This window comes from Phyllostomus hastatus, unplaced genomic scaffold (genome assembly GCF_019186645.2).
Source record: "Phyllostomus hastatus isolate PE091 unplaced genomic scaffold, TTU_PhHast_1.1 phas_scaffold_585, whole genome shotgun sequence".
NCBI lineage: Eukaryota > Metazoa > Chordata > Mammalia > Chiroptera > Phyllostomidae > Phyllostomus > Phyllostomus hastatus.
The window spans coordinates 1131812-1155943 of NW_025334037.1; the positions used below are offsets into that span (position 1 = coordinate 1131812).

Genomic DNA, 24132 nt, shown 5'->3' on the forward strand with positions numbered 1-24132 from the left:
CTACCTATATGTAAGGCTTGGGAGACTTTTGTATCTCAAGTAAAGGGGAAAAAAATCAGAATTGAGTACTAAAACTGCAATAAAATCCACCTCTTACATATCTAATGGTCATTTACACTCCAGGAAAGTTTCAGCCCTTTCGATTTATTCTGCCCATTTTCTAAAAGGCAAAGAGAACATTCAGTTGGGTTAAGGTTCTCAAGTCAACTACAAAAATTAAAGGTTTTAAAAATTTTCTTTGTTCTTGCCCTGGCCAGGTAGCTCAGTTGGTTATAGCATCATCCCTATAAAGCAAGGCTGAGGGTTCAATCCCCAGTCAGGGCACATACAAGAAGCAACCAATGGGCTGGGTTGGCTCAGTGGACTGAGTGCTGGCCTGCAAACTGAAGGATCCACCAGTTCGATTCCCAGGCAGGGCACATGCCTAGGTTGCAGGTCAGGTTCCCAGCTGGGGCATGTGAGAGGCAACAGATTAATGTACATGTTGCACATGAATGTTCCTCTCCCTCTCTTTCTCCTTCCCTTTCCCCTCTCTAAAAATAAAACAAACTTTTTATTTATTTATTTAAGATTTTATTTATTTCTTTTTAGAGAGGGAAGGAAGAGAGAGAGAAACATCAATGTGCGGTTGCTGGGGGTCATGGCCTGCAACCCAGGCATGTATCCTGACTGGGAATCGAACCTGCGACACTTTGGTTCGCAGCCAGCGCTCAATCCACTGAGCTACGCCAGCCAGGGCTAAACTAATTTTTTAAAAAAGTTTGTTTTATCCAGTTTGCGAACCAAAGTGTCGCAGGTTCGATTCCCAGTCAGGATACATGCCTGGGTTGCAGGCCATGACCCCCAGCAACCGCACATTGATGTCTGTCTGTCTCTCTCTCCCTTCCCTCTCTAAAAATAAATCTTTAAAAAAATTATTTTAAAAAAGCAGCCAATGAATGCATAAACAAGTGAAACAACAAATCAATGTTTCTTTCTCCCTCCCTTCCTCTAATTTTTTTCATTGATTTTAGAAATATTTAAAATTTCCTTTATTGTTGAAAATGCATATCAGAATTTCAAGAATATATTTATATTCAATGAAATAAAGACCAAGTACTACATTTCATTTTTAGTATAATTTATTGTTACATTTTAGTTTGCATTCATTGTGTCTTAGAAATATAAATAAAATAAAATAAGAAATATTATACTCAAAGTAACTGAACTCCACAGAGGGGCCATTAACTAAGAGGATACAGTCTCACTTCATCAGTTCATCAACTTCCTAGTTAGCTTGTAGGCTTCCCCACTACATATACTTGCTCTCTTGTGGTTATTATATGTATCTGTCTTCAAGATGTGTCTGAAGCTTGAATTTACATCTGGCATCAAGCCACATCTGTGAATCCATGAATATGGGCACCGCTATATTTATAGCCCGCTGAAGGGTTTGTTCTTGGCAGCCACTGATGATAAATCTAGAAAGACTGGCTGGCTATTCCCTTGGGAGAAGAAAATATACCTCATCTTGAGTGACAGTTACAGTTTTCTAACAGAAAAAAATATAATCAGCAATGGGAAAGAATCAATGATAAGGATAGGGAAAAATACTCTGAGAATAGAGTAAATACAGTACATACACACTGGAGTGGATACTAAGACTTCTCTTGAGTCAAAGATCTTTCACTTTTAAAAGTCTGATAAAAATTTATTCAATTACATTTTATACAGTAATATTTAGTGAACTCTGTTCAAAAGGTTATGTTTTTAGTTCATTTGTAAAAATAACAAAAGCTTATCATTCAGTCTCTGTAAGAAAGGAAGAAAACCTTGCTAGAAATAACAATAAATAATTTCACACAAAGGCCAGGTGACATAAGAATAGTATATTAATCAATATATTTTCTTTGTATTTACAATAAATCCATTTGTTAATACTGTGATAGAAAAAATAATAAATCAGTCCACATTATGTAGTAGAAACAGGCTTTGAGAATGATCATACCTCTCACAATAAGATACAAGGATTTCTCCCAGCTAAAGTACTTTTCAGCACAACAGTCTTGGGTGAAGGTAAAACTGACAAGAGTACTTTGCTTCAGATCAGTTATGTCTTAGAATCAAATGTATTACCATTAAGCAAGCAGCAAAAAGCTGTTTCATTTTTCCAGGACTATTTAAATTTGGTAGTTACCTTGTGAGAAGTTAATTATACTTTGAGTTATAAAAAGTAAAAAACACTAAAGTGGGAAACTGCATTAAGCAGAAGCAGCCCCAAACAAAAAAGCCATCAACAGAAATGAAACAAGGCATTTTTATAAGTATATCATGCATAAAAGAAGGATAATTACATAATACATACTTTAATGACCAGACAAATAAATAAGGTAAACTTTACAGTCATTGGAACAAATAAACTATATTTAATCACTTAAGTGTTATGCCACCACTGTTTATTTCAAAATATAAAGTAATATAATTAATCTAACATCTAAAAACTATATATGATTAATGTTTGTTTTTTAACCCCCTTCAGAGATAGTAAAGGGAAACTGTGTAACAAAATATTACCTGAATATAAATTATCAAAACCAATATGACACAATTATCATGTAATCACCATTTTGTATATGCACAATGAAAATATCGTGAAAGCTAGAAAAAAATGAAAATAGAATGGTCAGAATTTTAAATTTCAAACAAATCCATGATAATCTGGAACAGAAAAAAACAAAATACACAAATAGATATAACTTGATACCCTTTCCAATTCAGTAGTACACTAAGATGCAACTTCTAAATAAGTCCATTACCTCAAAGGTAAAAAGAGGAAGATATAAATCTCTTTTAAGCACTAGTTTTAAATCTATGTTCTAAAAACAGGCTAACACTAGCCAGAACTACAATACTATTTTTAGAAATCTAGTTGTTTTACTTTTGTATATCTAATTTAATTATTAGCAAGGGATAAGAGAGGAAAATACTAAAATACCAAGCCAAGGGTAAGTATCTATAGCCAGTTCATGAATGTATTAAACTGAATAAATCAACGGGGTCTAGAATTTCCTACGATGTTATTACTAATTATTTATGGCTACCCTTGGAGTAATAATTTAGAAGACGGCTATCATAACTACTGACAGCACTTTCATGGTATACCAATTTCATTTTTTCTTCTCTCCCTTGCCACTTAAATGCATTATTTTAACTATCTGATAGGAAATTTTATTTTACAAATTCCTTGTTTCAACTACTGAAGAGGTGATTTTAACACATAAACCTGCCAGTCCTGAGATGATGATGATGATGATGATGATGATGATGATGATGATGATGATAGGAAAACTAAAACTCCGATGGTTTTTCACTCAAATTTCTGCTTTAGTTTTTTTTGGAAGATGGCTGGCAGGATAGAAAGAAGAGCCAAAATCATTAGAACAAATACTGAATTCCAGGAAACAGCTTCCCCTGCTGTTGTAAGTTGATACAATGTTGTTCCTGCCTTAATTGCTACAAAAGACGGAGGTGCGACACCTAAAAAACAAACAAACAAAACCAGTAAAAAAATCATTGTCTTTCATCATTAAAATTTTCCGTATGTAGAAAATATCTTTTAAGAATATAGTAATCTCCCTTTTGGAAATTTTTTAGAGTCCCTCAAGTTTATTTCCAATAAGGCAAAGGGGGAGTAAGGGGACCATCAATATAAGCAATAAAAAGATGTAATTAGCCCTGGCTGATGTGGCTCAGTGATTTGAGCACTGGCTTGCAGAGCAACAGGTCACTGGTTTGATTCCAGTCAGGACACATGCTTGGGTCATTGGCCAGGTCTCCAGTAGGGGCAGAAGAGAGGCAACCGGGTTGATGTTTCCCATATCGAGGTTTCTCTCCCTCTCTTTCTCCCTCCCTTCCTCTCTCTCTCTCTAAAAAAAATATCTTTTTGAAAATGTATTATATTAAAAATATATGCAATTTAAAAGTGTTTATAAAATGTAAATTAAAGAAAAAATTTAAATTTTTTTTAAGAATTAAATTTTTCATAATCACCTTTTAAGGAAATAAATTTAAGAACTCAAGAAAAGTTTCTGGAAAAAAATTTTACATTTATGAACACCCTTAAAAAAAGAATGTGCTCTGATCCAGCAATTTCAACTTTAGCAAATAATGTGCATAAGCAAAGATCTCAAGGATGTTCATCATCGAAGCATTAAAATAATAAAAATCTGGAAATAATCTAAATGTTCAAAAATAAGATAGTAAGTTGTCGTCCACCCTTGATAGAATACACTTAAAAATAAAGTGGTAGGAGATACTCAGAAATGAAATGATAACTTTAAATATGAGTAAAAAGAATTTAAATAGGAGTATATACAGACTAGTATTTCATTAAAAACCAGAACTGAAAAAGCTGCTTTAGCCAAAGCTAAAGTTAACTAAATCTCTAGGTATTTCATCTGTAAAATAAGGAGATATGGATAAAAAGTCTCTTTTGATCCCATGAACATTAACACTAATCTACAAAATCTAAAATTACCCCTACTGAGATTTTTAAGTTTATCAAGGAATTTTTTTAAAAAGTAGCAATAAAAATTGATTTTGATTACTCTTTTAAAAAAAGATTTTATTTATTCAATTTTAGAGAGGGGAAGGGAGGGAGAAAGAGAGAGAGAAATGTCAATGAGTGGTTGCCTCTCACACACCCCCTACTGGGAATCTGGCCTGCAACCCAGGCATTTGCCCTGATTGGGAATCAAACCGCAGGCTAGCACTCAACCACTGAGCCATACCAGCCAGGGCTGATTTCAATTATTGTTTTCAAAAAGATTTATTCTCACAATAAATGGACACTCAGTACACAAGGATTCTGCTCATTTTATTTGTAGCTAAACAATTCTACTTAAATTTGAAACAAAAGCAGAATACTTTTACTAAGGAACCATTTGAATTTATAAAATATATAAAAGAATCTTATGTCCAGTGATTAATTTCAAAATTAAGCACAGCTTCTTGAAAGCAAAATGTTTGTTAAACCTTGCTTCCCCCATACATTTTGGTAATGTCCATAATATCAATTCAATAAAGAAAAAAAATTTATCAATTCTCACTAAAAATTAAAGTTCAATATTTCAGTTCTTGATTAGAGGATAAAGGACAAAATTATTCAAAAAAGGCACTGTGATTTTTTTTTGTCTCCATAATGAAGGAAAGAATGGAATTAAAAAAATTCAGCTTAATTCTGCATGATTAAAAAAATATCTGGTAGAGAATATCTGGTGCCATTTTAAAAGGATTAACACAGAAATACTTAAATTAAGACAATTTAACAGCTCTGGCCATGTGGCTCAGTTGGTTGGAGTGTTGTCCTGTACCGGGGTTTGATTCCCGGTCAGGGCACATACCTAGGTTGCTGGTTTGAGCCTCAGTTGGGACATGTATGGGAAGCAACCGATCAATGTTTCTCTCTCTCAATCAATGAAAACATATCCTCAGGTAAGGATTAAAAAAAAAAAAACAAAAACAAACCCTGGCTGGTATAGCTCAGTGGATTGAGAGTAGGCCTGTGAACCAAAGCATCACTGGTTCAATTCCCAGTCAGGGCACATGCCTGGGTTGTGGGCCAGGTCCCCAGTAGTAGGGCGTGAGAGGTAATCACACATTGATGTTTCATTCCCTCTCTTTCTCCCTCCCATCTCCTCTCTCTAAAAATAAATAAAATCTTAAAAAAAAAAAAAAAGACAATCCAACAAACATTTCTAAGCATCTACCTATTTATATAGACAACGCTCTGTGCCAAGGTCTGGCATATCTGCAAAGAGCATGAAAGCTAGCCCAGCCTAGATATGTACGTACACAATGAGTTCTAACACAGAGTGAGCCAGAGACCTTACCTAGAAAAGTGCCAATAAAAAAAACTTTCAATGGCACATTTATCACAGGAGATGTAATATTAATAAACCAATTAGGCAGAAATGGTGTTATTCTCAAAAATATAATATAGTTAATGAGATGTTCTCTATGACGTTCAACCTGTCATAAGAAAGAAAGAATTAGGATCAAGATAAAGTTAGTCTTGAAAACAACTTGCTTAATATAAAATACCTTATTTCAAATTCTCATACAACTATACAACTTGATAGTTGAGTTTATCCAATGATCAAAAAGGGTGCTTGAAAATAACAATGAACTACTTATCAAATGCTCACTACCAAAGCTAAATAATACGGGATAAGAGTTAAGAATTGTGCCTATAGCGTAATGTTACACTGCTGAAGGTGGCTCTACATCAGCCTAGATCAGCGATTTTCAACCAGTGTTGCTACAGAGGAGCACTGTGGTGCTGAAAGGATTTTAAGACATACAATACCTGACTATTTAGTCAGGGGCACTGACGTCTTTTCCCTTAGGCTGTCATATAAAAATATGACAACAGCAAACACAACAGCAGCCATCTGGCTTGAATGAATCAAAATTATGTCTATTATTTTTTTGTCAGATCAGCAAAAAACATATTTTTTGGTGTGTCACAGAATTTTAGTGATTAGTTTATATGTGCCATGAGATAAAAAAGTTGAAAATTGCTGGCCTAGATAATGATGACTCCACAATGACATTTTAAACCTAAAATGACAAAATTAAACGTATGACTAGATATAAGAAACACATCAAGTAACCAACTTTTTAATGCCTTTAACTTCCTACAACGTAAAGGCCTAGGACAGCACATCAATACACCCAGACTCCAATTTTTTAAAAAAATTCAGATCTTTATGTTATTATAATATATATCACATGAGTAAATTCATTATTGATAAGTGACATTAAACAAGTATATGGAAATATTTAACCAATTAAATATAAGCAATAATTATAGTTAGTACCTCCTTTGAATAAACAGAAAGTAGGTACTCCAAAAATACATGTAAAATAATTTTAATATTTAATCAGTAACATAAAAGGATAAGCAAAGATGATCTCTAAAATTCCTTTGAGATTTAACAGCATTTCTTTTGATTGTTTATAAAAAGAGGGTTTTCTTAGTAGTACTATGTTAGACTTTTCTGTGTAGTATTGCTTATATTATTGCTAGTCTTTGCAGAAATCCTGACTGAAGATAACAGTTGCTCCCCCTGTGAAGCACATTAAAGGGGCTGGCTGATCAAGCTCTTCAGGGACCCACTGACAGCATCACTGCATCAACACAAAATAGGTGAGGCATCTAAATACGTGGATGCCTTTATATCGACATTTTTACTTCTATGCTCTGATCGAACTCACTAAAAATGAAGAATTAACATACAAAAACTTGTATCTGAAAATATTAACATTCATTATTTGCCTCCCACTTGATTTTACTTTGGCCAAAAGATCGTTTTCATTAAAGTGCTGAGTCTGAGTTAATGTATGTAAGGACTACATACTGACCACCCAAGTAGCCAAAAAATTACATTAAATAATTTTAAAATACATGTTTACCTGCTGTGACCATTTTACTGCTTTCTCTGTTAGGTATTTGTATACAACTGGTCTTCCAACTAAATAGGAGAGCATATAGCAGAATGAGGCACCAAGTCCAGAACACTAGAAAATAAGAAGCTGTCAGTGTTTTGTACTCATTCGCATGGATACATTGACCTAAGGAAAAGCTGAACTAGTTTACTTCTTTTGGGGCGGGGCAGGGAAGATATTCTGCATGGTGTCTCTTGTGCAGAGAGCAAGAACCCATTTGGTCTAGTCCTCTCTCGGACCAAATTACGACTAAAATGAGATCAGCTACAACAAACTAGCACTTATGGTTAAATTTAATGTCTCTATCCAAATAGCTAAATGTTAGCTTTTAGCCTAAGAATAAAACTCCAAGAGCCAATTTGTTTCTTTCAATTAATATGCCTGACAATACCACCTCCAGCCCTGGGACTTAACTCATTTTGCCCACCCATATTCTTGGACTATTTGAATGACAAAATACAACAGGAAGAAAAGGTTAAAACTGAGCCTATAAATGCAATTGAATCTATGATTTCCCTGTTCTAGGAAAAAGCAAACTAACTATACAACAGCTCCTTATGGAAGGACTTAACAGATTAACATTAAATGTCTCTTAAAACTAATGAGTTTATGCTTAAATAAGTGGGACCAGTAATGCCGTCCTCCTCCCCCTCATTCTATTTAAAGCTATGTTTTTTGTAGTCTCCCAGTTTCATTTCATATACTTACCAAACAAACAAGAAATAAGGCTAGAGGAAAGGGATAAAGAAACCCTGAGAGTATGCTGAGAAATATAGAACCTGGAATAGCAAATGTTTGCAAGCTGTTAACTTTTAAGTTAAGGATTAAAACATAATTAAGTGGAATTTTAAAAAGACAAATACAACATTTCAGGAAAGAAAGCATCAAAATATAAGGTATTGTGTTAATAAGTTACAGTATTAAAAGTAAAATTATGTCCAACGGTGTAAAAAATATATATAACTCCTCAGTTATAATGCCCTTATCTCTAAGTTGACCATTCACTGACTTGTGACAGCCAGGAATTAGGCACTTTGGCAAAAAAAAAAAAAAAGAGAGAGAGAGAGAGAGAATGCACGAGAACAAAAAAGGTCTTCAGTAATCTTTTAAATATCCTTCTTTAATGCATTGTATTTACTCCCAAATATTTTCAGGTATGATTTCTGTGGAAATTTCTAATTTAACTTACAGACATTTACCTTAAATTCACTCATTTAAAACAAGACAGGGATTATAAGATACAGTAAAAATCACAAATCTTATTTTAAATACAATTATGCTTTTTTCTACTTTCTTTTAGTTTCCAGCTTTGGCTTTGGACCCCTCTGTCACCTCAACGTGACTTACTTATAAGGTCAGTCAGATTGCATTAACTCCCTCAGAATCTCTCCTTCCTAGTTGAAAACTTCTACCTTCATCCACTAATTCTCCCTCTCCTTCTTTCTCTAGTTCCCACTTTACTCGTGTTTCCATTTAAATCTTCTTTCTGGGTTGTTTCTTTAACCTCCTGTTCTTCCACAGGATCTGTCCTGTATAAAACCACTCAGATGCCTAGGAACTAAAGAAAATTGAGGCTCTGCTTGACTGAGGTATCCTGTCCAGCTACTGCCTCTCATCTTTCTTCCTCGCGGGACATTCTCTCCCCCTCCCTTACCACCTGGCTCACCCAGTCTACTGAAACCACTCTACTGAAACTTCCACCTGGCCAAAAATCTACAGCTTTTTCTCAAGTCATTTTTTAGTGATTCCCGAATAGAATTAAACATCCTCTCACATAAAAAATATTTTTTTACTTTTCTTCTACATTACAGATCTAGTTTTTTTCTTCTTCTCACCCTCAAATCTGGGATTTCTCTACCATTCTGTTAGCCATACTCACCTCTCCCTTTCCTTTGATAAATTCAGCAATTTCCATGGCTTCAAGTACATGGCCATACATGCTGACAACTCTGAATTCTCTATGTCTGATTAAACTTTTCCAATCAAATACCAGTCTCAAGTTTTCCATCTGTCTACTGGATACCTCCATTAAAAGTAAGAGGCAGCAAGAATAAAAATAGTTTGAAAGAATTAAAGTAATTTGCTTTTTAAAATAAAAGCTGGTTATTTTTTAAATAAAGGCATAATGATTACTGTCACAACATCAAGAAATAATGTCTTTCATTAATTGAGAATATTTGAAAAATAGAATGGATCAGAATAAAAGATACAGCCCTGGCTACATGGCTCAGTTGGTTGGAACACTGTTAAACACAGCAAAAAAGTTGCGAGTTCAATTCCAGACAGGGCACCTACCTCGGTTTCAGGGTATATCCCTGGTCAAGTGTGTATGGGAGGCAAATGATCAAAGTTTCTCTCTCACAGATGTCTCTGTCTCTCTCTCTCCCTCCGTCTTGCCCTCTCCCTCCCTCCTCTGTTTCTCTCTCTCTAAAATCAACAAAGTAAACAAGTCCTCAGGTGAAGATTAAGAAAAAAGAGAGAATAAAAGATGCAAAAATCAGAAATTAGAGTCCAAATATTAGATTAATCACTAGTGGCATAAGCAGCCTGAAAATATTTAGAAAGAATAAAGTTATTTCCCTGACTAGTTAAAAATACAACGTATATTTTTATAAAACAAAGAAATACATACTAAGTACTATTTTAAAAATCCATATCTTTTGAATAACTAATTATCCTCTTAGGATTTTTTTTTTTTACAATGAAAACCATTAAATGGAAGAAAAATGTCATAAACAAAAAGATTCATAACATCTAAAAGAGCAAAAAATTAAATTCGAATTATATTTTCAAACCTAAGGGAATTTTTAACAATTATGGTATGGCGACTACTAATTAAAAAGAATTATTTAAATTAAATTAAGACAATCAACAAATAATCATAAGTAAAACAGATAATTATCTCAATACAAAGGAAAATGTTTATAAGTAAAATAGGTAGAATACAATAAAATTGGTCAAAATATTCAAAAATAATTACTTAGTTGAAGAGATGGGATTAATATGAGAATATTTTACATTTTAATTTTTTAATATTCTAGTTAATATTGTTACATTACATTAACAATTTTTAAAAGGAACAATAATTATGTATAACCAAGCAGATCTTTTAATACCTTTTTCTTGAACAAAACTAGAGAACATTTTTCAGTTAAAAGGATACAAAATATATGTAGCAAAATAAGCTACAAGTACTTGTACATAAAAGGTGTCCTTATATTTGGATAAAACTTTTCCTAAAGCCTTGGCATCATCCATATCTCTGGGAACCTTCATATTCACTCTTTCTTCTCTAAAGAAATAAAATTAAAGCGAAAAATTTGAAAGCAGAAATTTGCCAAGATAATTAACAGTAGATAGTCAGCCAATTTCAAAACATGAAGTTTTATCCAAAATAATGTCTTGATCTGTAAAATATTAAGCATAAATTCACAGTTAACTTCAAAAACCTAAAAACTGTTTTTTAATGCATTAATAATATAACGAGACATGTACTATATATAAGAAAGTTCAAGGTGACCCAAATTATTGGGTTGGCCAAAAAGTCCACATGGCTTTCTCCGTAAAAAGTAAAGACACATTTTTCATTTTCACTAGTAACTTTATTGATTTGGATATTTTGAGTATGTCGGCTATTTCCTGGGTAGCATAACATTGACTGTTCTCAATTAATGTCTCAATCTGATTACTATTAAGTTCAACTGGTCTACATGACCATGGAGCACTGTCCAACAAGAAATCTCCAGCACAGAACTCCACAAACCACTTCTGACATGTTTGATCAGTCACAGCACCTTCTCCATACACTGCACAAATCTTTGTGTTTCAGTTCTGTTTTTATCTATCTTGAAATAATAAAGCATAATATGGCAAAAATGTTACATATTTTCTTCCATCTTCAACATTAAAATAGCTATATAAAAATTCACCAATTTTGGTTTTTTAAAAAATGTTAGTTGATATAAGACCTGTCACAATAAAACCTAACAAAATTTGTTTCAAATGAAGTTAAAGACAACTAAGCACTACTAGAGCCATGTTATAGAAAAAAACAAATGAACATTTTAGCCAACCCAATAAATGGGGAAAAGCATTTGCTCCAACAGCAGTATAAATTTTTAATTAAGAAATCAACCCTGATGTTAGCAATATTTAAAACACATTTAACATCATTTTGGATAATCCTCATGATAATCCAAAATCAGTAGTCAATTACAACTCAAATTAGGTAAAAATTGTACTAAATTTACATATCACACCTTTTCTGGACTACTCCAGCTCAAAGTTCAGATAAAAACTTAAACATTTTCTATGCTGTACACCTGAAACTAATGTAACATTGTATGTCAAGTATAATTAGAAAATAAATTAAAACAAACATTATTTTCCCATTCTATTAATTTTACTTTATATTTGATTTCTTGTTTGGAACTGAATAATTCCTTGCTTATAAAAGCCTCAAATAATCACCTTTGCATTTAATGTATACAGTGCTCGTTTGTTTATGATAAAATTTAACTGACCTTGCAGAACAATGATAGAATGCTGCTTACGTCCTATAAAAATCACAGGCAAACTAAAATAGGTTTTCTCATCATAACTTTAAAAACTTAAAAAACTATATAAGTGTGCATGCATGCATGCATACACACATAATAAGACATAGAAATAAGAATTTAAAAGGTTTATAATAACTCATTATTATGTACATGTGATGTTATTTTTTTATTATTATTAACTATTTGTCTGAAGGAGACTGGCAGCATTACTATTTAGTTACACTGCTAATTAACCTTCAACTACTTGTATAGCACATAAGAAATAACACTGCTCACATATACAAGAAAGCAGGCCAATGAAATGTGCACTGATGTTATTTTTTTTTTAAGATTTTATTTATTTATTTCTAGAGAGAGGGGAAGGGAGGGAGAAAGAGAGGGAGAGAAACATCAGTGTGTGGTTGCCCCTCACGCACCCCCTACTGGGGACCTAGCCTGCAACCCAGGCATATGACCTGGGAATCGAACCAGCAACCCTTCGTTTCCAGGTCAGGGTTCAATCCACTGAGTCACACCAGCCATAGCAGTGATGTTATTCTTAAGGCATATTCAGAACAATCTTACACTCTATATCATTTCCCTCTTTCAGTCAGCTCTTTATTTCCTACTCTCTGGTCAAAACCAGAAAGAATTGCCCTGACTGGTGAGACTCAGTAGGTTGGGCATTGTCCAGAAACTGAGAGGTCTCCAGTTCAATTCTGGGTCAGGGCATATGCCTGGGTTGTGGGTCAGGTCCCCAGTTCAGGACCTGCAGGAGAGGCAGCCAATTGATCTTTCTTTCACACATCAATCTTTCTCTCCCTCTTCTCCTTCCTTTCTCTCTTTAAAAATAAAAATAAATAAAATCATAAAAAAATCAACAATCTAAAATTCAATCACACTAATATTAATGTAATACAACATACTATCCTCCCAAAGACATTAATTTACACTGATGCAAGAAATCAAAGTATTAAAATATAGTTTATAAATTTTCAAGCATAAGACATTGTTAATGAAAGGAATTTAGAGGAAACAGTAACTTCCCAAAACCTTGAAATCACATTTCAGTGGCCCTGGTTGAAAGCCTACTATATTTCCGTAGTTTTTTACAAGGTCCATTCCACTGTAAAAAGAACCTATTGAGACCATATTATTTCCATAAAACAAGGAAGAGGGAAAGAGCTACGAGACATAGATGCACTGGGTGAGGAAATAAGGAAATATAAGATAACAATTGGTTACAAAGACAAGTAGGAAGGGAGAAAATAGGGATAGAAAATGGAATGCAGAGGAGATCCATGTTTCTCAAAATGCAGGTCAATATCTATTATAGACTGTAAAATAAATTTACTTGGTCACTAGCATTAAAAAAATGAAATACAACAGAAAATATCGGAAACCATCACCCATTTCACAGAGTTTTATGTTTATATGTATGCATGTGAAGGAAGAAAAGGAGAAGGAGGTAAGCACATACGTATATGCAGAATCATTAAAAAGATTAGGCCTTAATTATAGAAGCAGTGCTAGGAACGCCATGCATAGAAAATCAACACGCATATTTGGAAAGAAGCACTTAATTAACACTGTCAATATAAATATGGACGTGCTACAAGCCGTGAGAGCTGATATACAATCACCATGACAGTCTGTCACTTAAAATTAGTTTAACTTTTAATCCACTTTCATCTCTATAAATGTCTAGACATTTTCAGTTTGATTCAGTATACTTACTCACTAAGTTGAGGAAAATTTTTGTACACCAAAAACATGACAAAAGCTGCAGATAAGAAAATGGACAGCAATATAAGAAGTGACATTCTTGCTGACCCAGCTTCCGCACAGGCTTTTTCTGAAATGAGTGGGGGGAGGGGGGGGTGAAAAAAAAAGCCATATTTAAGATAAACATAAAGGAAGATAGTATTCCCAACCAGCAAATAATTTCTTTAAAGGCTTTCTTTCCAAAAAGCTGTTCACACTTTTGCCCCAAACACTGTAACATTAAATTTTAAGTACAATTGTATTTGATGTTTATTAACTAGGTGGAGTATTTTTCAGGACTATATCCATTTTAGAAGCATGAAAAAACAGAACACCAGAATTTGGAGCATTGGTTTGTTGATGAGCCAAAGGGGAACAATGGGTATTGCTTTAAGTGCTATCACTGACTTTCAATTTTATTATCTACATGGGGAACATAGAATGGCCTTTAGGAAAAATGATGTAACTGGTAATTACTTCAACTGTTACAAGAACCTAAAGATTTCGCTAATGCAGTGATTTTTCAACCTTTTTCATTTTATGGCATACATAAACTAATAAAATTCTGCAGCACATCAAAATATATATATTTTTGTTATTCTGACCAAAAAAAGGCATACTTTTGATTCATTCACACCAAATAGCTATCATGTTTGCTGTTGTCATTTTTGTAATTTAAGTCTAAGGAAAGAGAGATCAGTGTCCCTGACTAAATAGGTATTGTATGATTTAAAAATTCTTGAATTCTTGCAGCACACCAGTGTGCTCCTCCTGGCACCTGGGTTGGAAAATTGCTGCACTACTGCAATTGGTGAACATTATACTTTCTCTTCACACCAACGGCTTCAGAATAAAGTTGAACCTCAAATGTCCTGTGTGGCTCTGCCCGTGATTCCAAGAATGGGAGAATGCGTTTGCATTCCCTCACAAGGTAATCTTAGCATTAACTTTAAAATTATATGCCAGATAAAAGTATGAAATGAGCCCTGGCTGGTGTGGCTCAGTGGACTGACCGCCAGCCTGTGAACCAAAAGGTCTCCAGTTCAGTTCCTGGTCAGGGCACATGCCTGGGTTGCAGGCCAGGCCCCCAGTAGGGGGCCTGTAAGAGGCAACCACACATTGATGTTTCTCTCCCTCTCTTTCTCCCTCCCTTTCCCTCTCTCTAAAAATAAATAAATAAAACCGTTTTTAAAAAAAGGTATATCAGACACGTGTCACTGCCCACTCTGGTAGGGTTTCCCTTCTCTGGAAACTAGCACCTTTCCCATGTCCATCACCCCCCCCACAAAGAGGCTAATCTCATTGACCCTATTTTAACCATGTGATTCCAACACTCTACCCTCCAAAACATGTAAGGCTAGCTTGCCCAAGGTTGGAAACCTGACCCAAACAGAAACAATTCATTCCTGAAAATTTGAACTAAGAGAAATAGATACCGTTGTCAAAGTCTTGAGACCAACAGGTCAAACAGTGTAGACTACCACCGATAACATGGTAAGCCAAACACATGTACCAGAATGTAAGGGGGAGGTTGGAACGGAAATTCAGAAAGAGGAAATGGGAGATATAGCTAACCTACTTGATTTTTAAATGCACTTTTCTTGAAGTCTGGCTAGATTACTTCTTGCTCATGGACACCAGTGAAATTATCTCCTATTTTCAGAACAACTTCCCTTTTTATATGTACTAGTTTAAACTGATTACTGTTCCTTTTCAACCCAAAAGCCTTAACTTGCACTTTATCTTTCGTCTCACTATGGCAGTTTTATGTTACAACTGAATCAGATTTTGCTAAATTCTATGTTGAACCATCTAGCAACTATCTAGCAACCACCTAGCCTCTTCCTACTCAAGCATGTTCTGGGAACTACAGGAATCAGCATCATCTGTGAGACTGCTGGAAATGCAGAAACCCTGGCCAGGCAGCTCAGCTGGTTAGAGAACTGCTCCAATAAGCCAAGGCCGCAGGTTCCCAGTCAGGGCACATACAAGAATTAACCACTGAATACAAAAATGCGTGGAACAACAAATCAGTGCCTCTCTCTCTGTCTCCCTCCCCACTTCTTTCCCTCCCTCTCTCTATATCAATTTTAAAAAATGCAGACTCTCACCCTGGCCGGTGTGGCTCAGTTGGTTGGAGCATCGGCCGGCAGACCAAAAGGTTGCAGATTCAATTTCTGGTCAGGGCACATGCCTAGGTTGCTGGCTTGATGACAAGAGGCAACTGATGATGTTTCTCTTCCTCTCATCCCCTCTCCCTAAAATTAATAAGCATGTCCTCAGGTGAAGATAAAGATGCAGATTCTCAGACCAACATCCCAGACCTACTAAATCAGAGTCTGTGTTTTAATAAGATACCTAGGTAATCTGTATGCACATTAAAGCTTAAGAAGCAACAATCTGGCCCTGGCTGGGTAGCTCAGTTGGTTAGAGTGCTGTCCCTAATCAAGGTTACAGGTTCAATCCCTGAACAGGGCAAATACAAGAAACAACTAATGAATGCATAAATAAGTAGAATAACAAACCAACATCTGTCTCCCTCAAATCAATAAATAAAAATAATTTTAAAAACCAAAAGCAACAATCTGGTTCACCCTAGTTATTTTAAGGTAAGCAAATAGAGGCCCAAAGGACGATGCACTATCCATTAAAAAAGAAAATCCTAACCAACCAACTAGTGTTAAGTATATCTCCAAGGCATTTGACTATCCATTTACAATCAACTTATAATTTCTGCTGAAACACCAATTGCTTAAATCAGTGCTTTAATATACTACATGTACATTATTCTTATCTGTTCATTAAAGCAGGCTTTCTAAAAGACAATATTAGATTTATCACATTTTAGTATGTAAACACTAAGGTTAAACATTTTTTCTTTTCCAATTTTCTGTAAACATATCACAAATCAGCCAAAATTCTCAACTAATCTTACCATTTTAACTTTGTTATGTTTCATCTTACATAATCTCAAAAAAGACTTTACTTCAAAAACCAAGTCACAAACAGAAACTTTATCATATTTATAAATATGGTAAATATCAAACTTACCATATTTATAAATTTACTGCAGGAAGAAATGGGATCATAATAATACAAAAGATGCCTTCAATGAAATAATAAACCAGGCACACCTGCCCTGTAATCCTCTAGTTCATTAATCCCCTGATGTATTTGTATACATGTTTTTTTGCAGCACAGAGAATTAAATAGACTTTAAACATCTGCGGTAGGTCAAATATGAAAAGATCTCTGCAGAACTTATGACAATAAATGCCAAATTGTCTACTACATTTTTGCCCTAATTATGATATCTAATTCAATGCATCCCTTAATGACTCATAATAAATCATATCTACTCACCCTAAAAAAAAAAAAAAGGAAAGAAAAGAGTGATCAGCCAGTAGTTACAAAAATATCAAGTGTGCACTGAAACCAATTCAACCAAAAATCCCTATTTAAACACAAACTGTTAAACTGCTAAAAGAGATTGTTTTCTATGTTACTAAGTAAGGAGGTAATCTACTAGAAAAGGAATGAGTAATATATAAATATTTAGTATTTTGGCACAGTTTTCTATGGGTTGAAATCAAAGAAAAGACATGTTAACAAAGGTATACAGTCTATGATTTTTCTAGAGGCCCATTACTTCTTAAAGATATACCACTTTTTAATTTTATTGACTTTTTAGATAGAGAGGAGATGGAGGAGAGAGAAGCACAGAGGGAGAGGGAGAGAGAGAGAGAACTATCGATATGTTCCACTTACTTATGCATTCATTGGTTGCTTCTTGTATGGCCAAGGTATGCTACTTTATAATCTACTTGGAATTAATTTGCCCAGTCCTTGTGTTCCATTTACTTCCCTGCTAGAATCAGGTGCAGAGTACAAAAAGTACTGATACAAATAATTTAATATTATGGGTATCTTTTAAACTCTTCCAAACTATCAATAACTTTATTTTTTGTTTTTTATCCTATAGGTATTTGTGGACACAGAATTACTTCTAAGAATAAATGGCTGATTTTTCCCCCTTTCTTGGAACTTCTCTTAGGGTCTGTACTATATGCAAAGTGTGCGCTCAAATGTATAGTTGCTTAGAACTATCTGCTGAGCATCTATTATGTATCAAACTTTGCTCTATCTCTGCTCTTAGGAAGCTGATGCTGCCCTTAGTTAGACCCCCAAGGAATGGTACAAAGGGGCTCTGAGTTTATTGAAAAGCAAGGTTACTGGGTTAGAGTGAATGGAAGCAAGATTCAAAGAGCAGGTGGAAATTTAGTTGAAGACTCAAAGGTAAGAAAAGAATTTATGGCCTTCTAACCTGTACTGTAAGTAAACATATTTTTGAAGACTTCAACAGATAACACAGTTCTCTTAAATTAAAAATTAAATAAGACATTTAGCATGCTAGCCCTAATATTAAACTATAATATTTTTCTTCCCATTATGAATTCACCAGTCCTAAGTAAGGGGTTGGTGGAGAGAAAGGTGTCAGACATTTAACTGGACTTCAGAACACTAAACTGAAGGTTGAATACACATTCCTGGTTGCTTGCTACTTGTTTTACAGTTGGATGATAAAATATATAGACTCTTGAACAAAATTAACCTCCAATTCATTTTCTTCACTTTGTAAAATTAGGCAAAAATTTGCAAGCACTATGCTCAACAGTAACACACACAATACACTGGTAAGAATGAAATAAAACTAAGTGACATTCAATTTTGAAGTTCTTTTTCATACAAATGGATAAATAGGGAGAGCTGGCTATTATGGTTCAAAAATTCTTCTTGAGTAGAATCCTAATAAACCCAAATACTAGCATGCAATTCATTTATTTCTAAAAAGATAAAAGATAAAGAACTTGTTCTAATGGTAACTCTACATCTACATATGTAGCATACATATTTATAATATGCCTTCTTCTGGCTGCATTAGACACATGTCATTTAACATTTAGAGCTACCCATACCAGTACTTAATACATTCATTAACCTCTAAATCTCCCAGCATACTAATTCCCAATCTGAATCATCCTATTATCTGTTTTTCCAATCCCCTCCCAGGTCAAAGGTACTGTTAGAAAAGGTCAGATCATCATGCTCCTTAGGCCTAAAACAAGTTCACATGTTTTTCTATCTTCAATTAAGATTATCACTGGCAAACAATAACCCCTTTTCAGCAATCTCCAAAAGGCTATTTCAAGTCTCTTCAAGCCTTTAATTCTAGCTTCCTCTTCACTCAACCAATGACACTGCCTCTACACTTAGTGAGCTCCCAAGCTCTAACTCAAGATCTGCTCGTGAAATTATCTTCCCTGGTGCCTTTTCCTTTATCTTTGCATTTAATGCCAGCCAGCACCCTTCCTTCCAGATCTGGCTCTCAGAATTATCTCTCCATTTCCCCTGTATATTTAATTCTTCCCTCTTACAAGTACCTTTTCTCTAACTTCTAATATGTATATATCCATCCTGAAAAAGCCTAACTTAAATTCAATGTCTCTGAGATAACTTCCTGTTTCTCTTATTAGTTTCATATCAACACCTTTTGAAAAGTAAAAACCTTTGCCTCTAAAATCCTGGGAATGACTACTAATGGTCATCTAGTCCACTAATTCTCAATATTCAGTCTCCACTAGACCTACTTGATCCCACCACAAAGGAAGTCAAGACCCATCTCTCCTGAGAACACAACTTTATAGGGACTCTAACAAGTAAGGGCTTTCAGATTTTTTAATTATTAATGAAAAGTGTAGTATCATCAAGTATACATTTAAAAAGCGAAAATAACTATAAAATACAGCACTACCTATTTCGTATAAAAGCTCATTCTCTAAGGCTTATTATGGTCTGCAACTCTGCTACCATTTAACCCCCACACCCTCCTCACTGTCAGGCACTTTCCCTATTCACTGAAGGCTGAGATCAAACTTGTATTACATACAGTAAACTTATTCCTAATCCTAAAAGATTCATCATCCATTTGTACAACCCAGCCTCAAAATTTTCAGACCTTCATTCCTATTCAACTTTAGTCAACCACTTCCAGGGGCACATAAGTTCTCACATCACCTGAGACTGCTCTATCATGGACATCTGAAATCCTGATATATCATTCTTTGATCACCTGTATTCTTTCGTGAGCTTACTCACTCCATTTTCTAACTTCTACTGGACTCCTCACTTCTCTCCCTTCCATGCCCATCGATCGAGCTTGGACTCAATGGTGTATCGTCTGAAGCTGCACCTTTGATTGGAATCCTTATCCCTTCCTTATATCTAATCCAACCCAAAATCAGTGTTACAAGTTCACTTTCTTCACTGCTACACCAAGATGATTGAACACAAATAGAGAAAAATCATGAGCCATCCAACATAGAGACCCATGTTTGGGAGAAGACTGACTTGGCCTCATTTCTACTCCCTTTTCTAGGTGTAGGCTATGAATCAGGCTGAGCCAATCAAGTTATTCTTACCTTCTGACAGTGGCAATAGTTCAGGGACAAGCCATTTCATTGACATAGTCTAATCAGAGTGAATAATCAGACTTTTATTGGTAATGCTAAGGAAAAGATTCTCAAAATTAACCAAAAAAGCATTTAGCTCACCTGTACCTTTAAAAGGAATCAACCATAAGTAAAGTTGACATCAAGTAAGCAGACCACCACACACAAAAAATCTAATCCTGATATCATTCAGCCATTGGTTCCAGACTGAAGCCAGTGAATCCCACTTAATCTCTCCAGTTTTTAGTTCTATGAACCCTTAAACTTCCTTTCAGCAAAGTTCCAATTGTGTTTTCTACTAATTATAAGCCAAAAATCCTGATATGTAATATTTGGGTTGAGACTGGCATCAACAAATCAGGCTAATAATACCTTGGTTAATGTCCAGTTGCCAACTTCAGTCTAACTTTAGTTCCTCGTTATCAGTAATCAGAGCTTCTTTTCTCCTCTTAGCCAGTATCCTGCTTATAATAGATATTCAATGAGTATTTGTTGAAACAAATTAGCATGGCAGGATCTAGAATAGGCACTGAAAGGGATTTATTTTTGTCCAAGTTCTAACAATATTGTCTTCTGAAAGCAATAAAATTAACTTCAAGACAGCGTTCCTCAAACATTTTTGGCTGCCTTCTACAATAAGCAATGTATTTTATACCATAACCTGGTATACCAAGATTTCTATAACTGAAAAATCTCAAAGAAAATACTACATGCAAAGTGTTCTGTTATTTTCTCTTTTTTTAAATGGCTCATCATTACAGATCAAATTGATTTCACACTGCTCACGAGGGTAATGACTTACATGTTGAAAAACACGGTTTTAGGAATTCTCTTAAATCAAAATGGGGGACTTCTATGACTTGCTAGTAAGCAGATCATCCAAGGTAAATAACACACAAAAATAAAATACTCTGGTCCACGCACCCTTGCACATAGATTAGGTCAAGAGCCTTAAAGTGGTTCTACCTCTTGTCTCCTTTCCTTCCTCATCATGCAAGCGTTAGACTTTCAGTGTCATTGCCTTGCTTAAGTCTTCACAGTAGTTAATCCTCAGTCTATAACGCTCAAACATTACATTAGAGACCAAAGTCATGGCAAGGAACACACCAAATACACCAAACACTGCATATAGTGCATAAAATACTTAAAAAAACACATAGTGACAACTATTTGTCAAAGTTATGTATATATGTCAAGTAATAAAATACAAATTTGTCATTATTATATTTCTCAATTATATTTAGAGCAACTAAAAATTTTATCTGTTCTCTAAAACCTTTTCATTTTAGAATGTCAAGTTACCACCTGCAATTAACAAAAATTATTTTTTATAATCTGAAAATCAGTGGCTAAGTAGCTACTAATGACATCAGATCACCAGCTGATTACCACCAGCAAGCAAATCAAACTCTGTTATGTAAAAGGTCCATGAAAGTTCCTAACCATGAATGGTCCAGAAAATTCCTAACACTGCAGAGACCAAGAAAGGAAGACAAGAAAAAGAAAAAAAAATTTTTTTTAAAGTATCGATCCAAAAGCTTCTGTTTTCTAGCACTTTATTTATTTTATTGATTTGGGGGAGGGTGGAGATTTGATGTTCCACTTATTTATGCATTCATTGGTTGCTTCATGTATGGGCCCTGGCCAGCCATTGAACATGCGGTATATGGGGATGTCACTCAAACCAACTGAGCTAGCTGGCCTAAGCCTTGTCTAGCATGTTCAAGTCCTCTATACTATCACACCATTTTGACCATGGCCAACCTTATCTCCTACTATCCAACAAAAATTCTTCACTCCTGACAACTTACTCATTATTGACACACATACAAGGTTCACATTAACATTCAATGTGAATCCCATTCCCTTCTCTTATCCAAAACCTATTTATCCAAATCCTATTAGTCTACGAAGGCATGCTTTCACATCTCCTCCATCTTTCTACAAATTTGTAGTCCACAGAAGTCATTTGTGTTGTTCAAATGATAACATAAGCAATTTAAAAGCACTTTGGAGATTTCAAAACTTTATTTTCTCAACAGTATTAGGTTAACAAAAATCAGTAATAAATCAACTGAATGCTATTGCAAACCAAATGACAATCTTTAGGGACACCCTACATGGAAAACACTTTTTAAAGACACCCCTAGATTACTGTCACTGTCAGTAATGGCATCTTCAAAACAACATTCCTTTAATTTGAGTGGGTTTATACATTGAGAACAATTAATTTCTGAGTTACTTATTAAGTTATTTAGCTCTACTGTCTATAAGGTGGGAAAATACCCAAATACATAAAGCTTAAACAGCCAAAGTAAACTGGAGACATTTTAAATTACTTTAAAAATATTTAAAAATAAAATACCATTTTCTGTTAGACACTCTTTTCATTTTGGCTGAATGTTAAACTTATTATCTTCATAGTTATAAATTTTAAGTGTACAATACTTTATTGTTGATTATAGTTACAATGTTGCTAAACATTCTTAAAAGATCTTTACCCATCACTGGTGGTAGAACACAGTAGTGGAAGTAAGCTACAGACAACATAATAGCCTTTATTAAGATCTCTTCAACTTAATGGGCTTTAAAAGCATCTACAGAGCTTATCAATTTCAACTGCTGAAAAGCAATGAAAAACCCATGCCAAGATGGAATCAAAGTATTTAATTTCTAGGTACACTTTTTTCCTTAAAATAATATGTAAACCCCTGAGAACTGCCAGAATGGCATGGGGGGAAAAGCTTTAGAGAGAGAGATCTTAGCTATAATAGTAATCGTTAACTTCATACAAGCCAAGCATTACACTAAATCCTTGACATGAATTATTTCGTTCAATCCACGTATCAATCTAACTAGATACTATTAATTTTATCATGGTACAGTTTGGACACTGAGCTTTGAAAGATAACAAGTCCAAAGTCATAACTAGTAGATACTCAAACCTATGTGTTCCTGCCACCTGGAAATTGCACTTGAACGTAGTTACATCCTTGCTCTTAACCACTACATTACTAAACTGTCTTTGTCACTTTGCGCAAGTCATGTATCCACTCTGGGCCTCAGTTTCCTCATCCACAAAAATAAAGCAATGCATGCTAAAGTTCCTTACAGCTCTACTTAGCTTCAGTATAATATCAATCTTACACTCTCCCTAGTGTCAACAAGCCAGTGTCATTCCTTCTTTTAAATGAATTCAACTAAAAAAAAAAAACATTACGACGGACCAACTAGATGTCCTGCCTTGTGGTGGTCAGCGGCCCAAGCCCAGGTCCCCGACTCTCTCTTCTCCCGCCCCTGGGTGCGAACAGGCAGGCCCCTCTGCCCCAGCAACTCTCGGGAACCCGGCTGAGATCCTTTCCCCTCCGGAGCCCCTACCGGCACACTCTCGCCTCTGGGCCAGGCCCAGCTCTGGTCCCTGGTTCCACTTACCCTTCAATTGATCTCCGCTGCCCGGCGCCGTAGGGCCCCGTGTCCCCGCTGCTTGATCCCCAGCTGGGGTCGTCTGGAGTGCCCCCGTCGGCGATCGTTCGGCGACTCTACCTTTCGCCATGGCTACTGCAGGGTAGGTGGAGGGAACGAGGCGATGCCGCACCCCCTTCACAACAACTCCACCGGCGCCTTCTAACACCCAGAGGTCACAGCCACAGCCAGTTCCGAGAGACCACCTAACCTGAGACCACCTTACCTAACCTGAGACGACCTCAGTCGGGTAGCACCGAGGCGTGACCTCAGCCCATACGCACTAGGCTCCGCCCCGCACCGCCCCGCGCCGCCCCGAGACTCTAGAGCTCGTGCCAGTCCAGTCACCGCGAGACAAGTCAGGATCACTG

General features: G+C 35.3%; 1 protein-coding gene and 1 non-coding gene across 2 annotated transcripts; both read right to left on the reverse strand.

Annotated features, from left to right (window-relative positions):
* Positions 1–1853: 1853 nt before the first annotated feature.
* Positions 1854–24132, reverse strand: TMEM41B (transmembrane protein 41B). The gene is made up of 7 exons (XM_045825643.1): positions 23732–24132; positions 13764–13881; positions 10652–10780; positions 8197–8290; positions 7456–7560; positions 5871–6009; positions 1854–3516 (listed from the first exon to the last, which is right to left on the reverse strand). The coding sequence occupies exons 1-7, from the start codon at positions 23850–23852 to the stop codon at positions 3347–3349; spliced, it is 876 nt and encodes a 291-aa protein (XP_045681599.1). The 5' UTR covers positions 23853–24132; the 3' UTR covers positions 1854–3346.
* Positions 12229–12356, reverse strand: LOC123810262. The gene has a single exon (XR_006784225.1). It is a non-coding gene; the product is annotated as a small nucleolar RNA SNORA19 (small nucleolar RNA).